This window comes from Lontra canadensis, unplaced genomic scaffold, assembly GCF_010015895.1.
Source record: "Lontra canadensis isolate GAN:19392208 unplaced genomic scaffold, GSC_riverotter_1.0 scaffold84, whole genome shotgun sequence".
Classification (NCBI taxonomy): domain Eukaryota; kingdom Metazoa; phylum Chordata; class Mammalia; order Carnivora; family Mustelidae; genus Lontra; species Lontra canadensis.
In genome coordinates, this window is record NW_022631078.1 from 5,300,939 (window position 1) to 5,319,312 (window position 18,374).

The following is an 18,374-nucleotide window of genomic DNA, read 5'->3' on the forward strand; positions in this document are numbered from 1 at the left end:
CTGAGCCAAAATCAAGTAGGACACTTGACCAGATGAGCCACACAGGTGCCCCTGTTTGCTTTTTAAGACCACACACTATCACAGTTCCTATTTCTGATAGCTATGTATCTTTTTTTCCAACCCCTGTTAGCAATAGGCATTATAGCTCTTTTAAATTTTTGCTGGTCTGGTAGTTTTAAAGTAATAGCTCAGTTTAACTTTAATTTATATTTATTTCCTTGACAGTAAAAGTGTGATTTTTTTTTTTTTTGCTATTAGGATTTGTTCTCCTGTGACTTGCCTATTTATATCTTTTGCCCTCTTGTCAATGTTTAAGAGATGTTTATTATAGATACCATTATTTATCCTATGCTCATAAGGTTTTGAGTTTCACGTTTACCCCTATCCTCTGGATTCTGACCCCTGGAACTCTCTTCCCTGCAGGGCTCTGTATATCTCTTAATTAGACCCCAGCCTCTGCCCTCCCAGTTTCCACAGCTCTTTTCTGACACTTTCCCCTTTGACTGGCTCCTGCCTGCTTCGTTCCTGAGGGCATTGCTTCCCAGTAGTCCTCTCCCCCTCACTGAGATGTGGGCTTGACAGGGACAGTTATCTGTGTCTTTTCCATTCTCTGCCCCATCCTCAGCATCTAAAACGGGGGCCAGCACATAAGTGCTCAATAAATATTCTTTTAATGAACCCCATCAATTTTGAAAAGCATTATAGTGTTTTGGTTTAAAATGTGAACTCTGGAGCCAGACCACCAGAGCTGGAATCACATAATACCCATGTGACCTTAGGCAAACCTCTGGGCCTCGGTTTCCTTATTCCTAAAATGGAAATCATAGTAGTAGCTACATCAGACGATTATTAGAATTAAGTGGGCATATATATGTGTGTCAGTTTCCTAGGGACTTGTAAAAAAATTACCCACAAGCTAGATGGCTTAACACAACAGAAATTTATTCTCTCTCAGAGAATATTTCTGGGGCCAGAAGTCTAATATCAAGGTGTCAGCAGAACGATGCTCCTTCTGGTTGCAGAGGAGGATTCTTCCTTGACTATTCCAGCTTCTGATTGTTGCCGGCAGTCCTTGGCATTCCTTGGCCTTGTAGCGGCCATTACTCCAATATCTGACATCTTCCTCTGGTGTCTCTCTGTCTTTACTTGGTGCCTCCTCTCTGTGTGTCTGGATCCAGATTTCCATCTTATGGGATTGCATTCATTGGATTGAGGGCCCTCCCTAATCCAGTATAACCTCATCTGAGCTTGATTACATCTGCAAAGACCCTGTTTCCATTGAAGGCCCATTCAGTAGGGCCTGGCCCTTGGGTTCACTCTTGTATTCATAGTGCCTTCAGCAACATGTGGTGTACAGGTGTCCAAAAAAATCTGTTGAATTAGTTAATTGATCAACACTTTGTTTTCTGTACTACAAATATATCTTAAAATCTGTAATTTGTCTTTTTGTTTTATCTTTTCCATTAAAATGTTTAAAGTATTGTATGACCAAAAATATTTGTCTTCTTTCCTGTCTTCCTTTTTTTTTTCCTTTTTAAAAAAAAATATTCTGGATTTGTGGTTTTGGTTAATAAAGTGTCATGACTCTAGTCCCCAGGTTCCCCTCCCATATTTTATAGATAATCTCCTAAAATTTCTTGCAAGAATTTTTACTGTTTTATTTTTTGAATAAAATGCTTAATATAGAATTAATTTTTGTGTATGGTGTAAGATAGGGTTCTTCTGTATTTTCCCACCAGATTGTCATTTGTAAAATTCTCATTATATGTGTGTCTAAGTCTGGAGATTTTCATTTTGTTACACTGATCTATACATCATTTCTGTATCAATGCAATATATATATATTTTTTAGTGAAACTGATATTTTTTCATTTTTCTTCCTTTTCACATTTTCTTGGCTACTCTGAGGCCATGTTTACATTTCTCCATAAACACTTCATTCATTTGCATTATTAGGACCCCCCCCAAATGTATTATTAAGATCACAATTGGACTTACATTAAATTTATGTATAAAAATATGCTTTTGAAATCAAGAAGATAGAACATAATGGAATGTGCAGAAGGGGAAAACAGATCCTTTCATTCCCAAGGGGAGTGTGGCTGTTCAGTGTCCCCTTCTCCCGCCACACTTGACTCGGTACTCAGCTCTGGGCCTCAAAGCTTGCACCCACTTGCCCTTTGGACAACATACCGAACACTACGGCTTGAGGACAGCCTCCTCTGAAGGAGGAGTGGCTCATCTGCTCTTATCTTCCATCCTCATAATCTGTTACTCTTCTGCCCACGGAACACTCTAAGATTTTACACATGTATGCAAGAATGAGCAGGTTCTGGATATTTGCCTCTAAAATTACATGTCTGGTCGATTTCCTCGTTACACCTGGAATTCCCCTTGACCTTGAAAAGCTGTCAGATCACACTGAGGCTGTCTCATTTCACAATTTTTGAAGGTTGATTTTGGTACAGTATTTTGTCCTCCTGAGCCATCAGGACACAATTTTAGTCTTCTTGGGTTCTGTGGGGATAATGTATTTTTATAAAAGTCTAAAGCAAATCATCATTGCCGTCATCATTCCTGCAACAAGAGAGAAAAGAAAAACTGCTGTTTTACAACTCAGTGATCACTGTTGACAAGCCATTGCTCTGTCTGAAAGTCCGCGTTGGGTGCTAAGGTGGAAGGAAGGATTGCTTTTGAGAATGTGGTGCAGTATCATCGCCAGGGGATTAGGTAGCGTTAGGTGGGCCAGACAGATCTGGCCTATTAACTAGAAATTTCTAGATTTGAGGTGTGGTCAGATCATGATCACGGTATCTTTCCAGTGGTCACAGCATTGTGGAATATGGAATTTCCTAGATGTAAAGAGCTGCAAAGTCCCTGAGAGCTCGTGCACCTGCCATTATTCTCTCTCTACCCCAGCTCCTCTGTTTCTACCATCTCAGTGGACTCTTCCCTTACCGAGGGACGTTGGGCTTGGTCGTGTGGCTTTCTTTGACATGGCGTGTGACAGATGTGACCTGAGCAGCAGCCTTAGATCTGCTGTGTGCTTTAGCTTGGCCTTGTGCCCCCAGCAATCTGCTTGTAGAAGAGCTTTCCCAGGGCAGCTGTTGTCCCTTCAGTTTGAGCCCCAGCATGAACACACCTGAAACAGGCCTAAAGCCGGCCCGCAGCCTGATGCCGAGCTCAGTCAACCCACGGCCTGGATCACCTGGCCAGACCCATCTTACATCCGCCAGACTGCCCTTGACCTTCACATCCATGAGCGTGAGTGCAAAGGCTTGTTTTCGCACCAGCCACTGGGCTTTGGATGTTTATCAGGCAGAAGCTGGCTTGTGGAGTCCCTGTTCCTGTTGCAAGCCTGTTCCAAAGACGTGGAACGTAGAGGCTCAGGGAACACCCACACCCAGTCTCCATGGTGTCCTCTGCGGGCTGTGTGGGCTGTGTCATCTGAATGCGGAGTGACATACTTCCCAGCATGCCACTGTGCAGAAGACACCACTATTGCCCGTTATTTCTAGAGCCCGAAGCCTCAATGGTGAATGCAGACTTCAGTCACCAGTGCTGGGTTGTTGTCACTGGCCACCAAGCCTCTTTGGGCAGTAACCCACACCTGAGTTACTGGGGTGTCTGCCCACTACTCCTGTGCTCCCCTGGCTCCAGGCTTCTCATCTGTAAAGGATGAGGTGGGAGTGGATGCCATCAGGCTTCCCCAGAGCTGCGTCACAAGATGCTGCTGTCCCGCAGTGTCCCGCTAGCATGTGTCCACACCTTCGCTCCGCCACTTACTGCTGTGTCTTTCCAGGAAACAGGTGGCTTAGTTGGCTTCCTTCCTAAATGTTGATCTCCTCATTTGTAAGATGGAATTGGTCATATTTCGTTGAGGAGCACTGCAAGGTTTAACTAAGATGACTTGTGAAAGTCAAGTTGGTATAGTGGCCGGCACCTTGTAGATGTTCAGTCAAATTCTCTTTCTCAATGACACCTATGAAGTTTCTATCACCACCTGGAGGCAGGAAGGAGCGTGGACAGCTGTGAGGCCCGCTCTGGCCCTTGGCATGAGGAGATCAGAGCTGGGACTCTGGTCCAGACACTTGTCACCTTAAACTCTCACCCCTGAGCCCCTGTCCCTGGCACACCCACCACCGGCCATGTTCTCATGCAAGAGGTTTTTATCGCTGCAAGAAATGCTGAAGGAAACTCTTCAGGATGAAGGAGTTTGGTCCTAGATGGAGCTCAGATGACCAAGAAGGAATAAGGAACCTTGGAAATGGCACATATCCAATTAAATATAGAAGGCTATTTTTTTGTAATTAAAAAACATGCATATGGGGGCACCTGGGTGGCTCAGTGGGTGAAGTGTCTGCCTCCAGCTCAAGTCATGATCTCGGGGTCCTGGGATCGAGTCTCGTGTTGGGCTCCCTGCTCGGTGGGGGGGAGGTCTGTTTCTCCCTCTTCCTCTGTGCTCTCCCTCTCTGTCTGAAATTGATTAATGGAAAAATCTTTTAAAAATGCATGTAAGTGCTTAAAGCAGACATTTTCATGTTGTCTCAGGCTTATAATCTATGTATTATAATCTTTTAATCTATTATATATAATAGATATCTGGTATATAATATATATAATATGCCTATTTTATATATTATATATATTATATACTAGATATCTGTTATATATGTCTATATGTATATAGGCATATATATGCCAACATATATATTAGGCATATTATATATATTATATACTATATATCTGTTATAATCTATATATTATAATGTATTATAATCTTATAATCTATTACGTGGAACAAATGGCAACAATAGCTTAGAGGGCAGGGGGCCAGGTAAGGCAAATATGGTCACAAGGGTTCTTCATTTTATGTGATGTGGTTTAGTATGAACTCTGGGTAGCCTGTGGAAAGGTAGGGGTGTATATATTATAATCCCCAGGCAACCACCAAAAAGATGACGCAAAGAGGCATAGTGAGCAAGTATTCCTCACGCGGAGACGCGAGTGGGTGTCTCTGTCCAGGGATGCTCTGCGGTGGCTGCTCTGGGAAAGACCGAGCCACTCACCCAGCTTCTCGTCGTGGCGCCTACTCGGGGCCACGTGTCTTCCTCCACCGAGAGCCAGCGATATTCCCCGGGAGTGATGTGGCCTCTTGTGGAAGAGCCTGTCTGCAATCCAGGGGACATCCCAGGGGAGGGGGAGGTGACGATTTTGTAATCAGAATATGCCAGGCCAATGGCTTGTCACTCTGAGAAGCTTCCTTAGGGACATGCCTCCTAGAAAGGACTTGAATGGTTAAATGTTTTGAAATTTGCTTTATAAATGCTGCAGTTTAGGCATACATGGTATGGTAAGTTGCCTCCAAGGGCCCTGATAAATCTAGTTGATTTGCTGCGTTCATCTTAGAAATGAGAGTGTGCACAGGGAAGCTCCAGAAGCACGTGTGTTTGCAAAGTGCCTGGTGCCTCTTCTGGCGAGCACCCCCACTGGGTTTTGCATCCTGCGTGCTGCTCTGTGCCCGTCGGCGGTGGCACGCCCGCAACCTCTGGACAGGCTGCTCAAGGCATGCCTAACCTCCGTGCTGCTTCACAAGCCTCCAGGCTGTGAAACATTTGCCTACAGACATTTCCTGACTATCCGTTACATATGTTTTTGTGAAAGGACTGTGCAAGAGGAATTTGCAATGAATAATTCATGTGTAATTGTTTTCAAAATATAAAGTTACTTTTCAAAGAAAGCAACCAATCTATCCATTTCAGAGTCCCCCGCCGCTTGGGTCCTTCTGTGTGGGCCACAGCTTTCCATCGAAACGCTCATGCCATCCCGTGCTGGGCCAGGCTCCCCCACAGAGCTGGGACAGGGTGCGCGTCCAGATGGCGCAGAGCCGTCCCAATTCCCAGCCAGCGCCGCCTGCTCCATTCCCCATGCGGGCCTTTGGGATCGTCTTGGATTCCAGTGCTTCTCTGCACCGAGCCCCTGCAGGCAACACCACCGCACCTGCATTCCGTTCCCTTTTCGCTCGGCTTCCGATCCCGCACCAGACACTTCCTGCAGCTTGTTACTCTAACTCATGCACACAGGCCAAGCCAAGGCCAGGGCCTGACCAGCGGGATCAGTACAGATACAGCGAGCATCTGTCACATTCCACTCATTACTGACACTGATAGTGAGGATAAGAACAAGTCAATGGTGCCAACTCCCTGGGTCCTAGTCCCGCACACCAAGAAGGATGCCCCCAACAGAAGGAACCAATGACTGCACGCGAGCTGTGGATATCCTGCTGCAGCTCTGGGGGTGTACATTCAGCAGTTCTAGTCTGAAGAGGGCGAGGCAGGAGGCTCTGTATCTGTAAAGACCTCAGCACAGTCCTGGCATGAACAGGCAGTAAGCATGATGGTGGTGATGGTGATGGTGATGGTGAGGAAAGCGATGATGATGGTGACGGTGGTGATGATGGTGGTGATGACGGTGGTGATGATGGTGGTGATGGATGATGGTGATGATGGTGGTGATGATGGTGGTGAGGAGCATTGTCTCCTCTCATCCCCTGTTCCTTTCCCTCTTCAGCTTCCTCCACAGAATGTACCCTGCTGTCCTCTGCTCTTCAACTGACTCTAGCTTCCTGTGGCACCAGAGCCCCTGACCTATGTGAACAGCTGGTCTCTTCATTCCCTGCCCCCTTCCCCTCTGAAAACTCAGACAGACCCTTCCTTCAAAACCCGTCTCCAGACTCTGCTCTCCCAGACGGATTTCTTTCACCTGTCCCAGGCGAGGTCAGCCACCCTGGATATCTTTGTCCCTTAGATGCACACATTTCCAAGTGTGATTCAATGTCCTTTTTTGGAAGAGAGACATATTTTCTAATTTAGGTTGTGGTGCTCTGAGAGCAGGAGGGATGTTATCTTCTGTCCTCCCTATATTCCTCTCAGCATCCCTTCTGGAGGGATTCACCTGCAGGCAGGTAACACCGGCCAGGTTGTTGACCTACTGGCGCCTGACAGAGGAGTCCCGGCATCATGGGCTCCTTGAGCAGCCCAGCTAATCAGTTTCTCCTCGGAAGGCATCATCTAGATAATTCTGCTTCACTAAGTGTGATGCAGGGAAGTATATTTTCTCATTTGTCCCTCCACCTGCCCAACTACTCACACAAAACGGAAACCACCGGTAAGCGGTATATTCCATGCGGTGGAAGGAAGGGATGGCAGATGACTTTCAGGGAGTGCGCTCACGAGGAGAGGAGAGAAGGGTCCACGGATGGTCCCTCCCCCACAAAAAAAACACAGGAGGTTGCAGCTTAAACTGGATCATAATGAAACTTTGATAAAAACTTCAGTTTTCCTCCCTCAAACCACCTTGCTGGACTTTGTTCGTGTTTCCTCGACGTATGTGAATATAAATCTCACTTTAGGAGACTCAAAACGCACAGCTAGTCCCAGCAGATGTGAATTTGGGTATCTTGGAAAGCGTGGCCTTTGGAAAGGTTTGCAGCACTGACTGCAACCCCCAGGGCCAGCCCACTGAGCCCAAGGCTGGGAGCCCACTTATTGCTTTGTTCACTCACTTGCTCAGCAAACAAACTTTGCCCTGGGTCAGGGAGCCAGGCACCCCTCCCGGGCCCCGCCCACAGGAAGCCTGTGGGTGGTCAGATGAGTAACAATCACAGGCTGGAACCCAGGGGCCCTGGTGGTGGTGAGCCCACGCGGCGGAGGGGCCAGAGGGGCTCAGGCAGCAGGGAGCCTGGGACAACCTAAGGGCCTCTTCCTTCCCTTTCTTCCTTTCCAGGTGCTGGATGCTAGCAGAATGCCTGTGGATGATGACCAGCTCGCTCAGCTGACTGCAAAAATAGGATATAAGAAAGACGGGATGAGTTACCTTGATTTTGCTGCAGGATTTGAAGGTAGCTAATTGCTAGCGCCAGCCCTGCTGGGACGCGGCTGGTGGCACTGCCAGGCTTTTCAAGCGGTGCCTCGAGGCCGCTGGGGGAAAGTAGTGTGAGCTGAGACGCGGAAACAGTGTGTGTTCTAAGACTGGAAACAGACATTTTTGTTTGATTTTTGTCTGACTGTGTTTCGGCCTTTTCTTTTCACTAAACCAAACTGTGAGTTTGCCCGACAAAGCCTTCTACAGACTTAGAGCCCAAATGGTTTCTAAAATTTGCTCCAAAGCCCATGCTCCTTCCATCACGCTTCCTGTCCTTTTATATTTTCCCTCCTAAGAAGAGATCCTACTTGTCTGTGGTTAGTGATACCCATGCACCACCCAGGCCAGTGTCCTTCCCCCTTTTCTGCAGGGAAGGATGCAGAGATCCTAAGAGATTCAGGGACACACCCACAATCACCAAGCCGCTGGCCTTCCCCTTCCCCTGCCCCAAAGCGGTTGCCAGGAAATTCACAGCCAGGCCGGGGTGAGGGAGGCCCTCCTGTTTGCCCCCTGCTCTTGTTCTGCTTCCCCCGCTCCAACACCCAGCAGAGAGATGACCACCAGCCAGCCTCCCATCTCTCTCCCGTGTTATCCTCCCCTGGTCTCCACTCTTCCTGAAGTTTAAGAAGGACAAATAAACCCTCTAGGGAAGCTACAAAAATCACACAAATACGTTGACGGAATCTCTTTTGTTTTGCTGCAAATACACTGCAGGCCAGACAGGGCTGGGAGTCTGGGAGATGACTACGAGGGGTGATGGGTCTCCCCTAGAGACACTGGCAAGCTGGGACTCCTCACAGGGAAAATGCCAAGGTCCCTTCTGACCGTGGCAGACTAGCATTTGATGGTCCTGTTTTAGGGGAGGGAAGGTCCCACTTGGGAGGAAAAAGGCAATTCGAGAAGCCATGGGATTTTAGAATGTTGACCCTTGGGGTGTATGTTTTGACATTTTTGAAGGAGAACAAAAAGGAGGAAAAGGAACTCATTTATTTTAGTGCTTCTGGTGTGCAGGTGAGTTCATCTTTCACTTGAGGAAAGTGGGCCCCCAGGGTGAGTCAGTCATTCGCCCCACGTCCCAGGGCAGCAGGGGCATTGCAGAGTGGAAATGTGACTCAATAGCCATCAGCTGCTCTTGGCTTCCTCCTGCCCTGTCCTGCCCACCTCTCTGTCCCTAAGCAGTCCCCCAGCACTGCCTATCTCCCTGCCCAGCCAGATGCTGATGGGGTGGGGGTAAGAGACCTAGGCCCCAGGCTGGCCCCAGGTCAGGGGTTGGGGTGCGCATGGCAGAGGGGAGTTAAGCAGCAGGGGAAGGTGTTATCTGCCATGAATAGTGAACCTAAGAGAGGCCACTCCAAGCCCAGGTGGAGGTGAGGTAGAAGCCAAGTTCAAGACTGGACCGTAGGACGCCCACGAACTCCAGATGCTCTGCCCACCATCCATCCTGCAGAGCTGAGCAGTGGGGAGAGGTTGGTGTCAACTGTGCAGAGAAGCACATCTAAACCAAGCCTAGGTGTATAGCCCGGCTTGAGACAAGGCCACACTCACGTTATCCCAACCTGATGGAAGTGGGTTGTTTTTTAAGTAGAGATTATGGTTTCTTCCTCTGTTTGGGGGGAGAGAGAGGGCCTAACTCAGTAATTAGCCTGCCGGGCTCTGGAATCTGGTGGGCCAGAGTTTAGTGTTGCTGTCCATAAACTCTGTGACCTTGGGGGAAGTTGGGAGGAACCCCCCCCCCACCCAGCCTCCATCTCCTCATATGTAAAATGGGCAAAATAATGGATTTTCTTGCATGTAAATGAGGCACAAGAAGAGAAGCCACCTCTTAAGGTTGTTGAAAAGACCAGCAAATATTTGAAGGCCCTCGTACAGGGTCCAGCAGATAAGCAGTCACGAAACACCTGGAGGATTATTGAAGGTTGATTGACTTCCATATCACTAGGTTTAGGGCATGAGTCTAGGAACCAAAACCAGGCAAGAGTGTTCATTCACTGCCTCTGGGGATGGAGAGATGAGTAAGATGTGGTCCTGCCCAGCTGGAAGAACGGGCATGGAGTTGCCGCCGAGTGCTGGCTGAGAGTGTGGCCCCGCCAACCTGAGAATGAGTCTTCTGGCAGTGATGGGACAATGTCCAAGAAACTGAAGGGAAAGAAACCAGATCATAACGAAGTCAATGCTAAGTTCACTTCCCAGAGCCTTATTCCCATTGGGTATTCTGGCTGGATTTGGGGCAGGTAGAGATCCAGGGTCGCAACAGAAAGAGAGGTAGGCACGCCACTAACGGAAGTCTTCTGGTTTATGTCATTGTTTCAGATGCTAAAATGAATGGGCCAGAATCGGCCCCACTGCAACCTCCAGTTCTTTCAAAGAATAATTTAGACAGCGACTTTATAACCGCTGAAGAATGCCTAAAGCAGTTCCCCCAGAGACTGAAGGAAGCCTTCCGGGTAAATTATGACCTGTCTACCATTTAGCTTATCTGGACACTGTCCCCTGTGCTCCCAGCCATTCAGCTGTGCAGGCTGTGACTCTGGGAGCCCATCATGTCCTGCTCATCACGGGACACAGCGCTGCTCTCCACAGACTCAGGTTCTCCCCTGCTCTCCTTGCCGGGGTGGGGTACTCAGGCTTCGCTCTGCTCTCCCTTCCCCCTCCCCGAGGTCCTTCTGAGCTGCTACTTTGCTGGCTCTGCCTTCTGCCTCTCCAAAGGCCTTGGAGACGTAAGGAGAGGATGGGGGTGGGGACAGTCTGGGCAACCCGAGTTACAGGGAATGCAGGACCCATTCATCCGGCCTCTTCATACCACCCATTCGCTCACCAGATGAGCGGGACGCATTTAGGATAGGCTGGAGTGTCTACTAAAAGGTAGGAGCTCCATCCAGTCTAAGACACAGACGGTGAACAGGGAGTTGCGACCCATGGGATCGCCTGTTGTAGAGGGAATGGTAGCCTGCCATGGGGGCACAGGGAAAAGACCACACTTAGGAGAACTTCCTGGAGGAGGTGGGCCCTGAACCAAATACTAAACTCCTAGCATGTGCTGGCCAGAAAAAGGAAGGAGCAAACACGAGAAGAGGGAGCTTGCTCAAGGGAGGTGGCGGACAGGTCATGGGCTTCAGGGAAAAGCTTACTGGTTGGTAGGATGGGTTGCATGTGGGAACTGGAATGGGTAAGATGGGGGAAGTAGATAGCAGCCATTTAGACACAGAGACGGGCTTAGAACAAGCTAACTGCATCTGTGGCGCAAAGGAAAAGAGAGCAATGAAAGGGGGAAGATCAGTTTAATAAGCTGACATATTCTCTACGGGGTGGAGGCCCGACAGTGCGCAGGAGCACGTAGGCGAGAAGGCGGCGAGTCCAGAAGAGGAGGGTAGGGAGCACCCTGGGGCTGGAGCTCGCGCCCGCGGAGTTCTGTGCTTCTGGAGCCTCCTCCCCGCGCTGACTGCCAATCGGAGATGCATTTTGGTTACCAAGCTCCCATTTAAAAATAAATGTATTTATGAGGACTTGTCTGGCTTGGATTTGCAGGATGGTTCTGACTTTGAATGTTCTGTCCACCCGTCAGACCCTGCATCCTAATTCTTGGTTTGAAAAGCTGCGGTCCCCGTGAGCATATGCAGAGAAGGCCTGGGTCCTCAGAATTCAGTCTGAGCGAATGCCTAGCCCCAGGGAGCAGGAGGAGGCGGGGGTCAGGTAGAGGGTCGAGAGCCTGGTTTTCTAAAGAAGGTTGAGGGTGAGAGAGCAGAAGGGGGGCAGAGAGACCCTGGGAGCCAATGTTCCCTCTGTGCCCGTCAGCAGAGGGCTGGAGTGGCCCAGAGTGGTCCCAGGCAAGCACCCCTCTGCTGTCCTTACTTGGGGACTCAGTGCCTACCTCTCTTACTTGGGGACTTACTAACTCACCCACTCTGTTGCAAGCCAGACTCCTTTTTCTAGCCTCTCCCTCCACCTGTTGCCCCTGCACACCTTTCCCAGTGGGGGGACTCAGTGGGGAAAGCCAGGCTCTGTGCCAGCACCACTGTTTTCCTACCTTTGGTCCCCGTGAAGCTTGGCGACAGTGCACACATGTCTCATATTTCCTGGTGATCTTTAGTTTAAATAATTACATAATGAACTGATTCAATGAACATTTGCTGACACCCACTATCCTGCCAAGAGTTTATAATCTAGTGGTGAGACAAAGAAGTGAACCTCTAATTGCCAGAGTGTGCGTGGTCTGTACCAGGAGGCGGGTGACATCTGGGGTCACTGCCAATTTGCTTGTTGTCCTCACAGGTGGGCGTGAATGAGGCAAAGTGTGTGCTTTGATTTTTGAATGGGAAGGGACAGTCACTTTACTTATTTTATTGAGTTCCTATTCATGAGAAATTCTCAAACATCTCTCCTCATCAATAATGAAAAACCCAACTTGTATCAGTTTAGAATACTGTTACAACCACTGCTGCTGTTCGGACAGTGATTTTGTGGCCGAATGAGGCCGTCTCAGTGCTCAGCTGGGGTCACAGGCGAGTTAGTCACATATCCAGAGCTCAGGCCAAAAACCATGAAGAGCTGAGGAAATAATTCATGGTGACCAAATAAAGGATATCTTCTCTCCCTGACAGTGGTGAGGCCTGGAGAGCCCCTGGGTGACCCGGGACATGACCTGACCTCGGATTCTCTGTAGCCCCTGCGGGCTCCCTCAGCCGGGGGCTCACCGTCTGGACAACGTCTCTGCAGGGTCAGGCATGTGTCCATGGGTTCAGATGTATATTTTAAAACAATCAGGATTTACCACCCCCCATATATACACACACAAATGGGACCACTTCATGGTCTGTCCTCGACATGAGACCTTATAGGCTGGCCTCAGCACGTGGCCCTGATCAGAGCATCCCCTTTGCTGGTCCCCTTAGGACCAGCCCCGGTCCTGCCTGACTGTCCTGCGGGCCCCCTGGCTCTGCACTGGCTGGGGCCGCCTCTCTAGCTGCACCTTGACCCCTCTCCTCCTCCTTTCCCACCAGCAGGGTTCTTCCTCACCTTCATGTCTTTGCACATTCTGTTCCTTTGCCCGGACTGCCAGTCCAACCCCTCTGATCAGGTAACTGCCAGCCAAGCTCTGATCTTTCTTATGTGCTCCGTCCTTCCCCTCGCCTTCAGATCTGTGGGGAGATCAGCTGCTGTCCGTTCCCCTCCTAGCCCGAGTGTGTGTGGTCTTGTAATCCTCTGAGACATTTAGGGCTGAGCTGTTCCTGAATCAGCCACAGTGAACTGGAAGGATTGCCTATGTGGCCTCATTTGTTTAAGTCCTTACTCTACCTTATCCGGTAGGCATCAGCGTCCTCATTTTACAGATGGAGAAACCAGCAGTCTAATGTGGGGAGAAGCTCAGCCAAAGCCTCATGTCTAGTAAAGATGATATCTGTGCGACTCCAATAAAATTAGGAATCTTCACGCCAGCAGTGAGCAAGGCTCTCCCGCCTGACTTCCAGCACCTTCCACTTGCTGTCATGGGCCTGAAGGCCTTTCTGCCCCCACTGGACTGGGCGAACTCTGATGTTAGGGACCATGCGGTAGTTACAGTGTGTGTCTGCCCAGCAGAATGCTTGTCACATAATAGGTGCTCAGGAAACACTCGCCATCTCCAGACCCACCAGCTTCATTCCGTGCGTACTGATGAAGCCCCGCTCTAAGCTGGAGATACAGGGAACGGATCAGAGCCCTCATCACACGTCTTCCTTCCAGAAAGGGAGCAGACAGTGAACAAACAAATCTCTAGTGTGTCAGGTGGTGACATGTTCTATGAAGAAAAAGGGCAGGATGGGTGTCAGGGACCGATCAGGGTGCCATTGTCCAGAGCAGGGGTCAGGAAATGCTCCCTGACAGGGGACATTGGAGCAGACGTGCCGAAGGGTGCAGGTACTGTGGGGGATTCCCCGAGATGCCCAAGGCAGGCTTGGCACATTCAGGACAGTGAGGGAAAGGAAATGAGGGCAGACGGGTCGCCGGGTTTGGGGGCCGTGGTGGAGGACTTAGGACTGGACCCTGAGAGCGGCGGAGAGCCAGCGGAATGAACAGAGGTGCACCTGGTGCCGGCCTGAGCTGTGGTGGGATCACCCCTGCCACTGTGCGAGCCAGTGGTGGCAACAGTTGGGGGGTGGGGGTGGCTTCCAGCCCCTTGTGAGCTTCCTGTGGAATCCGGGGAGAGGCGGTGGAACGGGGAGAAGCTGGCTGTGGCGCGTGTGAGGAAAGGATGGGCAGGGATGACACCGAGGTTTGTGGTCTGAACGGCTGGAAGAAAGCGCCGTCAGCTCCAGAGGTGGGAACGCCGAGGAGGAGCAAGTTGAGGGCAGGGGCTTGGGGGTCAGGGACCTGACTTGGGGCTTGTTTGGTTTGATGTACAAGCGGGGATGCCCCAACGCCCCTGCAGATGTGAGCTTGAAGGCGGGGGGCGGGGGGCGGGGGCCCGGCGCCGACAGTGTCACAGGAATCTGCAGCAAGGAGGTGGCCCGCACCCGGAGCAAGTCCCCGGTGGTGGTGACACAGGTGCCTGCCTGCCAGATGGTGGTGCCCTGCAAGGCAGGGGCAGCATTGGAAGTTGGTCCCCAGCCCACCTAGCACAGTGGCGGCACGCAGGAGGGGCTGAGTAAATGCAGGAGTGCAGACAGACCTCTCCGCAAAATCCCAAACGTCTGGACTGGACACTTGAGTCATAGTGGGTCTCGCTTTGCGATAAATAAGGCAACTCCCGGGACGTGCAGGTATGAGTGCAGCTGCGCCCCGGGAGTCACCAGGTGGACCCACGGATGGGGGCTGCGTCAAGTACTGGTGGAGACCGTGGGTGCTGGGGCCATCGCGTTGGCTTTCCAAGCCCGAGACGCAGGAAGTGCATACGCGAGAGGCACGGCCATCAGCCGAGACAGAGCCAGTTCAGAGCCCGGGTGCCAGGCAGCAGTACCAGTAAGAGACAGCATGCTTAGGCCCTTGGAAAACATGCCAGGCAGTTGGCATACATTAGCCTGTTCAACCCGCCCCACCGCCCGGGGAGTTGGGACTTTCACGATCCCCATTTTACAGATTAGAAAAAGGAAACGTGGCCAGGTCAAAGCTCTCACCTAAGGTGACCCCAAAATGAAGTGGCAGAGCTGGGATTTGAAATTGAACAGCCTGCCTCCAAGTAGTGCCATACAGCCTCTAAATCCCATGTTCGCTCCTAGGCTCCTCCTCATCTGCAGGACAGGGATGGCCATGCCCTTCCACAGTCCCACTGACCCAGCAGATGCACCTGTGCAACATCCTGGGGGGACAGCAGGCATGCAAAGCTCAGACAGGACTGGTGCCTCGGCACGGTCCTCAAGAATCAGGCCATGGCCTCTGGATGGCCTCGGGGGAGCCCCCCAGTACCGCACTTGTTCTCCTATAGACAGAAGTCACCAAACATCATGAAACTTCTGTAGAAACACTGATATCTAGATGTTTCTGTGTCCCTGAAAGCTCCAGCATCCTTTTACTTCCAGTGCTGGAAGGAACAGTACCAAAAACACAGAGAGAGGGGAAGGGAAGGATAAGCCTTTCTTGTCCCTTTCCCTAGATTCTTTGCATTAAAAGAGGCCACCGGAGAACATGGTGTATCGTTTCCTGGGAAAGAAGTATCATGGCAAGGATTTTCCTGGAGGAGTGAGATCTCCCAAAAGCAGGAGTGGGAATGCCACCCCTTCCTCATTTTGGAGATGAGTCCGTCTGTGTGGGGTTGTAAGTGCTGTCATCGGGGTTCAGAAGGAAGTGATTTGACGTGTGCATTTTGTTTTTAGGACCCCTACTCTGCCTTCTTTAAAATAGACAGTGACAGGGACGGCATCATCAACACGCATGATCTTCACAGATTGCTATTGCACTTACTGTTCAATCTTAAAGACGAAGAGTTTGAGCGTTTCCTGGGCCTTCTTGGCTTGAGACTCAGTTTCACTCTAAATTATCGGGAATTTCGAAATCTGTGTGAGAAGAGACCATTCAGGATGGATGACGCGCCTCAGAGACTCATTAGGTAAGAGGGCAGCATGCCTCAGTGCCTTTGCCTGTGCCCGGTCCCACGCTCCCGCTGGGCCCACAGCAGGTGGGGAGCAGACTTGCCCCCTGGGAGCAATTATTTTGTCTTTTTTTGGTGGATCCAGAAAAATCACAAAAGGAACATGCATTCAATGTAAAAAAGCTAGAAATTACAGGCGCTGATGAGACAGCATTCAATGTAAAAAAGCTAGAAATTACAGGCGCCGATGAGACAATATGACCTCATCTAGCCGCCCGTGAGCCTCGTGTTGGCATTTCACTGGGAATCAGGCCAGTCTTCTTTCGAGGCACACAAATAGAGACATGCACTTACGTTTTTTCTTTTATAAAGTGGGGGATTGGATGTATGGGCTCAGCCTTCTGAGACCTCTGGGCACCCTGCCCTTTGTCTGAGCTGTGCTGGGCCATGTGGGAGGCTGCCCACTAACACTTGTCAAGAGAACACTTGGCCAGGCATGAACATGGCAGCCCATGCAAGCCATGTGAACTGGCACCACAAAACCCCTTATGGCAATTGATGGAACCCGCGTATCATTTCAGGCTTCTCTTATGAATGTAAGCGTATACATACACAGCTGACCCTTGAATAGCACAGGATGCTTCAACTCTGCAGGTTAAACTTAAAGTATGGATTTTTTTTTTATATATAAATACAGTAAGGTACTATAACTTTGCTTTCTCTTCCTTATGATTTTCGATCCCAGGACTCTGGGATCATGACCTGAGCTGAAGGCAGATGCTTAACCGACTGAGCCACCCAGGCACCTGTCTTCCTTATGATTTTCTTAACATTTTCTCTTCCCTGGCTTTATTGTAAGAATACAGTACATTACACATGTAACAAACACAACAGGGGCTAATTGATTGTATTCTCCGTAAGGCTTCTAGTCAACACTAAGCTATGGGTAGGTAATTTGGGGCAGGAGTTAAAACTTACATGGGGATTTTCGACTGTGTGGGGGTTGGCACTCTTAACCCTCTCACTGTTCAAGGATTGACTGTATATCTTCTTCTTTTCATAAACCTGGGGTCAGCCGTGCAAACGGTTTGGAAGATGCAAAGACCCCTCCAGTCCTCTCCCAGGCGGTGCTCCGCCCCAGGCCCCTTTCCACTCCGTGACAGCCTCCCTCCCAGCGAGGAGGGGAGTCTGCATGTCAGCGCGGCAGGAACTCCGTTTGTGTCCTCCATCTCCCCCAGTGACAGCGGATGCCCCCTTAAGTTGTAACAGCAATGCCAAAGCCATTGAGATCTGTTGAATGCCAGTGGGCTTGAATGAAGACGCTATTCAGCTACTCCTTGACCAATTTTTAGAAGAACACTACTACTATTTCTGCAAGCGTTCCCATCCACTATGACAATGCAGGGACATGTTTTCTGCATGGTTGTAACATTCACTAGCTGTTCTGCCCTTGAGGTACCGGTGGCCCCTCCTTCCATCAGGCAAGGGAGCGCCCTGCAGCGGGGGGCCCTCAGGAGCCCCCATTGCTGGGCCAGACTGCATGATACTTGGCTAGGCTGCAGAGGCCCTCTGATATCACTCTTTAATTTTTCTCTCGAATTCGTTGGTTTTATTTTGCCTGCACTTTAAGAAAAGCCAGCCAGAGAGAAAACAACTGTAGTCTCTTTCTAAGCGAAATGATCACATAGCATGTGAATTGGACACCTGCTTCCAATTGCTCAAGTTCTGAGGAGTTTTAATATGAGACTTGATTGCTTAACATTAAAACAATACAAAAATATCCTTCCCAAAGAATTTTCTGGAGCATGTATGCAGAACCAACCTAGAAAATTTCAACCACAAAGCGCCATCTTCCCATTCAAATGACTCAGCCTTCTTATTTGTATGTGTGCCTTCATTCAGCAAACATTTACTGAGGGTCTGCGATGTGCTAGACTTTGCCCCAGGCCAAGGTGATACAGAGACAAATAAGGCTCCTTTTGAAGGAGATCACGGCTGTATAGGAGACAGAGACAAAAATAAAAAGCTACACTGATACGTGAGGATGTCTGGAGTGCCACAGAGGTGGGAGCAGCTAAGCCTGCTTGAGGCACACAGGAAAAGTGGACGTCTGAGTGGGATCTTGAGGTGAGAGTAGGAGTTTGTCAGGTGCAGGCTACCAGATGGTGGTTCAAGGCCAGAGAACAGCATTTACAAAATCTGAGGTGGGAATGTCGAGCACATTTGGGAAATGGGGAGAGGATTCGGGTGTGGAAGTGGCATGCACGGGGACGGGGTGGGGGGCCAGGGGGGAGTCCTGGAGAGGCAGGCGGGCCAGCTGAGAAGGGACCAGAGAACCAGGCCAAGGAGTTCATCCTTTTCCAGCAGACAGGAGAGGATTTTGTGCGGTGGAGGGAGGGGATCACATTGCACAGCAGAAAGATCCTTCAGCAGCCCCAGAATAGAGGATGGA

The 18,374-nt window shown here is 50.0% G+C and overlaps 1 protein-coding gene across 1 annotated transcript in view; it reads left to right on the forward strand.

Annotated features, from left to right (window-relative positions):
* The window catches only part of EFCAB6 (EF-hand calcium binding domain 6), a 221,107-nt gene that overhangs the window by 132,590 nt on the left and 70,143 nt on the right, over positions 1-18,374 (forward strand). The window contains exons 19-21 of the mRNA XM_032882820.1: positions 7,786-7,900; positions 10,234-10,367; positions 15,708-15,940. Of these exons, the coding sequence (XP_032738711.1) occupies positions 7,786-7,900; positions 10,234-10,367; positions 15,708-15,940 (482 nt within the window). The remainder of the gene's footprint in view (positions 1-7,785; positions 7,901-10,233; positions 10,368-15,707; positions 15,941-18,374) is intronic.